The following is a 5,371-nucleotide window of genomic DNA, read 5'->3' on the forward strand; positions in this document are numbered from 1 at the left end:
CCCCCCACTGTACGGCCCTGCCCGTCTGCTGGTCCTCCAGTCATTTCCACAGTCTGACAGCCGTCAGTGTTTCTATGCAGACAGAGGCACAGATAAAACCTGCAGCACTGAGGTCTGGACCAAAAGGCTCCAGATCATAACGGTCACCCAAAGGTTAACAACATGCAGCAGCTTCAGGTCGGGTTGGGATCAAGAACCGGTCTGACACCTGAAAACAGGCTCTGGCTCTGATCCGGTCCAGGTCTGAACCAATTCTGCCTAAAGATTAAATGAGATTTCTGTGTTTGTCACCATTTATAGGACCGTGACGACGTTTTCTTTCTAATGGTGTTGGGATGAAAGAAAAAGAAAGAGACATCGGGCCCACATGTCCGGTTATGGTTCCGGACCAAATGCTCAGCCACACTTCGCCCAGAGCAGATCATTTTGGCTCAGGTTGAAAAATAATTGCATGAATTTGTTTTTTTCCCTCTTTGCTCTTCCAAAAGCCAATCAGCCGTCAGGAGCCATAAGTATTGATCCCTATTGATGGATTTCTCTTTGGCTGTTGAAATTCATTTTTGTGCTAAATAAGAAGCACATTAAAGTTTATTCATGGTGTTTTTCATTTTGTTTTTAATGCAAAAATATTGTCAGCAGTCTGGCTGGTTATCTGTCCCACTCACATCATCTCTTTCCTGCACAATTTGTGGAACAAGCAGCAAATATAATCTGCATCCAGACGATGGAGCCATTAGTTTGTCCTGCTGCTCTGAACTGGCATTGCTGGAGGATATCTGACATCTATTTTTTTAAATGTTCCAAATATTTGACCAGTGGTGATTTCTGTCACATCTATCTTATCCTCGGCATATTTCTATTGTGCGTATTTTGGACTTTTAACAGTAGCGGAGCACAGAGCGCCCGCAGCTGTAAAGCTGTACGCACTCAGATTTCCTTTAAGCAAAACAGAAAAGAATAACATTTGATTTTTACTATCTGACCCTCTTTACTATTAACATTTAGGAGAAAAAAGTCTTCTGTGTCAGAACGTCTTGTACGTAGCGAGCTGTGTGAGTCCTGGAGATTCGCACAAAGCCTAAATCTTATTGGTCAGTTTACGTTGGTAAATTTGGCGACTTGGCGCTTTTTCTGTAAGCTGAAAATGAAAGAGGGTGTTTGGATCCTGCCAGAGCTTTTTACCCTGCGCGGTTCTGGCGGGTCGCTGGTTTATGAGCTGTGTGTGTGTGTGTGTGTGTGTGTGTGTGTGTGTGGCGAACTGAAGAGCTGACCCAGTTGTAACTGTTTGACCTGCTACTGCTGCGTTCACACCAAACATGTAATGGTGACAGACACGGTGCTGCAACACTGTTCTTGGATCGGCTGCAGGCATATGGAGTCCATTCCTTCTGCATGTTCTCCACTGACAACTATTAAAACATTTTCTGATTATGTTCCACCAAATCTCTGTGACCGCAGCGCGTAGACCCAGAAACATCGTCCTACAGGATGTTTACTGCTACGGGACAAACTGAGACGAACCCTCTGAACTGATTGACAGGCTGTGCATCATGTCGGTTGAACAAGCGCCTGACAACAGAGGTGATGAAACGCCTCATGGCCCCACCTGGAAAATGACCCGGCGCCGAGGGTAACTACTGTTTGTAGTTAGCGCTTTAGGGCTAGCACAGCTAGCTTTTCGTTAGCGCTGTCCACTATTGAGGCATGGTTTTACTGCTGTTCAGAAAGTTCTGGTCCTGGTTCAGTTCTGAAACCAGTTTGGTGATCCAGATAATGTTCCAACTGGATCCTTTCTGAAAGAAGAATCTGTTCAGGAACAGGAAAGATCCACATCCAGCTGCTGATTCATCAACATGCGACATTAAAACCCGGCTAAGAATAGAAGAACCATCCAGAACCCTGACCTGCCGGTCCAGCCACGCCTCTGATGTCATCACGTGTTTCTGGGTAAAGGAGAAGAAGTCGGGTCACTGGAGCTCCATGTTTGTCCTTCCTGGGTGACTGATGAGCGTTAGGCTTCCTACCGTCACGCAGGCGCCTGACGACGCGTCACACAGAGAAAGAATCGACATGTTTTGAGCTCGATTGACCCAACGGACGCTCAGATTCTGCCGGGTTACCCATTTCACCATGGTGACGTAGAAATCACTGCACAGACATGCAAACAGAAGCAGACTGGATCCCAGGTTGTTCGGTTTGTAGACAGACACTCGGCACTGGACACATCAAACTACGTTAGTAATCTGGACCTTCACTAATCATGATGTAAATCACAAACTATGTTTTTAATATCTAGAATAATCTAGTTCATGTTTGAAGTTTGTAAACTAGAGCTAATGAAACATGCCAAATGTTGTGAAACATTAGCTAGAATCGCCCAATCAGAAGCCAACTTCAGCTCTGTGATGAAGCACGTTTATGCTTGGTTTCATGTCAACGTCACTGATGTACGGCGCTACAAATAATATAAATACAAGTTTAACAGCTGGCCTAAGAATGCCAGCTGTTAACCTGTCTAATGCTGATGCTAGCCTAGCCAAAGCTAATAACAGCCTAGCTAAAGCTAACCTATCTGTGCTAGCAGACAGTAGAGTAAGAAGACAACTCAGAAGATGGTGAGTATTGGTATGCTAGTTGTTAGCCTATCCATGCTATGTGATCCAGTGGGTGACCAGCCTCAGAAAGCTAGTTAGCAGCCTCTCCAAAGCTAACGCTACTGCAGCTAGCCCAATGGCAGTTAAAGTGGTCCTGTGTGTCTGGAGCAGGGGTTAAAGGTCAGACCTGTTCTCCAGGCTGTTAGGAGGCCTGATCTGGGTGGAGGTGGAGCTGCCGTCTAAGGAGACGACATGGAGGCTGACGCTGGGATTGATCTGCCCCATCTGCAGGAAACAAACAGGAGCAGCAGTAGCATTAGCAGCAGAGGACTTAATGATGATAGTAAAGGTAGGAGCAGGGTTTCCACGGCCGTCTGGGGAAGACGGGAGTTTATTTCTGCCTAGGGCTCTGAGGAAACATCCGTTTATCAGAAACATCAGAATCTGCTTTGTAAATATGCAGATATGTTTTTATTTACCAGTGGAGAGCTGCTCCACTGGTAGCCTCTAGCCTCTGCTAGCCTCTGCTCTTCTGCAGGTAAAGCTGATGCTAACTCTGTTAATGAAGCAGTTTTATTGGTAGAAGGCAGGAGGGGTGATTAAACTGATAACTGCCTGAGAGCCGCTCTGGCCGTTTTCTGAGCCTCATTCATACAGGCTGAAATAAACACACTGCTCTGATGAAACGCTTCAGAAAGTCAGACCTCAACCTAACTTCCGGACTCCGTCTGCAAATGTTTACAAAACTTTCCCAACTTCTGGAGATCTGCAAATCTTCTTCCTGGACTAGTTTCCAGGACTTTAAATGTTGCTGCAGCCTGATGCAAGCTAACACATCAGCTGGGTTTGAGCCCACCTTGGGGTAGGGGTACTCCGTCCCTCGAGGGTAGAGCGAGCCGGTGAAGCGAGGCAGCATCATGCTGGGGACCAGCGAGTCGTTGATGGTGAGGTAGGCCAGCCTGGAGCCGTCAGGGGACCACCAGTGGGCCACCGGGGAGTCCAGCACCTCCTCTGGATATGCAGGGCAGAGTTAGCATAGCCTAGCCTGGCCTAGAGTAGCATAACCTAGTTTAACCTAAATTAAAAACAGATAATTTTATGGAAATTGATGCAGAAAAAAGGAATTTAATCTGATTGAAAATTAAAGGTCAGCATAAATAAAATGATGGACATCTTTGTATAAATTTTGATTTAATGCAATAAAGACAGTCTCTCATGATTTTTAAGTGATCTTTGTTACATTTTCTGATGGGAACTCATTTAAAAATATTTCTATATTTCTCCAGGATCTTCTAATTTTGTCAGCTTCAGCTCTCCGTAGAAGCTCAGGTAGATGATTTCAGTGAATCTCAGCTTTTTCTGGAGTTACAACAATGACTGGAATCCCTCCTGTAAAAATGTTCAGAACTTTAATAACACATTTACCTTAATATGCATTGTTACGACTGGCTCAAGGTCATAACAAAAACGTGAAACCATGCCGTGGTTAAAGTGCAGAAAAATGAATATTAACAAAAACAACAATGGATTGTGGATGTCAGTATCAGTGGTGTAATGCAAATGCTTGGATGTGTTGTATGAGTGCATATGGAAGTGTTGAGGTGCCAAAACAAAGAAACTCAAAAGTGCAAAAGGAGGGGAGCTGAGGCCTGGCAACAAAACACCACAAGCGTCAGAGTGGAGGCTGAAGGCCACCCAGAAGACGGCAGCCAGGTTCACATACTCTGCGCTCCCAATCAACCTGATCAGCAGCACCTGTAAGGGGGAGGAGCACAAAGACAGACAACAAGACCTGCAACCCATCCCACAAGGCCCAGGGCCGTAACGGCATTAACAGAAACAGCTAGTGCTACTAGCGTCCCTTTTTCTGCTGCTAAGAGTTCAGCCAATCAGCAGCCGGTGAGCCCTACCCTCGTACAGCCAGTCTGCGATGCCGTTGAAAATGGCGGCTTCCTGTCCGGACGACGTCAGCCTCCAGGAGAAACTCCTGCTGTCGGCCTGGTAGTAGATGTTGTTCTCAAAGACGTAGAGCTGGAGAAGCAGAGACGATCACATATCTATCAGCCATTTATCTATGAGCGGATCAGACAGGAAGTCCAACATGGCTTCCAGCAGCTGCAGTGACTATCAGACTCTTTGTGTTTTAAAGTTTCTCTTTAAAACTTGGAGGACTAACGCTGCAGACAGCCTCTGGTAAAGGTCAAAGGTGATCAGAGAGGTTCCAGCCTCTTGTACCCGTTGCTGTGAGACACATCATCATCATCATCATCATCATCATCTTCTTGCAGGCAGGTTAAAGTGATAAGAGCTGCTTACATTTCTGCTGAAGCTTTTTAAACAGTTTTTAGGGATTTTAAAACAATTGTAAATGTTTAATTTTCTGTGAGACCAGCAGACGGATTACAGACTCGGAGAAATGACTTTTCCTTTGCTCTCATGTCTGAATCGTTTTCTGACGCTCAGTAAATATCAGCCATAAACAGCTGCATGAAACCAAACAGCAGCTGGATCTGACATTGAATTATGATGCTTTCTGCTTATTGTTTTTATTATCTCTGATTGCTTCGCTGCTCACTCCAGAAAATAATGAAAAATACCGATTGGTGAAAACAGACAAAATAAGACAACATAAAGTTGAGCAAAAAACATTTAAAAATGTCTGAATATTCATCAGAAGCAGCCAAGATGTTCCATTTGTTAATGGGATTAAATATATTTTCATTCATCATTTATAAAGAAAGTCTTGAGAGAGAGAGAGAGAGAGAGAGAGAGAGAGA

General features: G+C 44.9%; 1 protein-coding gene across 2 annotated transcripts in view; it reads right to left on the bottom strand.

The window, feature by feature from the left end:
* The window catches only part of LOC106957771 (inactive dipeptidyl peptidase 10-like), a 57,478-nt gene that overhangs the window by 25,302 nt on the left and 26,805 nt on the right, over window positions 1-5,371 (bottom strand). The window contains exons 7-11 of one of the 2 annotated variants that reach the window (XM_015049235.1): window positions 4,505-4,625; window positions 3,451-3,605; window positions 2,782-2,879; window positions 2,025-2,148; window positions 1,905-1,943 (exon numbers count right to left, since the gene is read on the bottom strand). In XM_015049235.1, coding sequence (XP_014904721.1) covers window positions 1,905-1,943; window positions 2,025-2,148; window positions 2,782-2,879; window positions 3,451-3,605; window positions 4,505-4,625 — 537 coding nt within the window. The remainder of the gene's footprint in view (window positions 1-1,904; window positions 1,944-2,024; window positions 2,149-2,781; window positions 2,880-3,450; window positions 3,606-4,504; window positions 4,626-5,371) is intronic. The other variant, XM_015049236.1, reaches the window with a different exon arrangement.

This window comes from Poecilia latipinna, unplaced genomic scaffold (assembly GCF_001443285.1).
Source record: "Poecilia latipinna isolate Pla-1442-1.1 unplaced genomic scaffold, P_latipinna-1.0 Scaffold935, whole genome shotgun sequence".
NCBI lineage: Eukaryota > Metazoa > Chordata > Actinopteri > Cyprinodontiformes > Poeciliidae > Poecilia > Poecilia latipinna.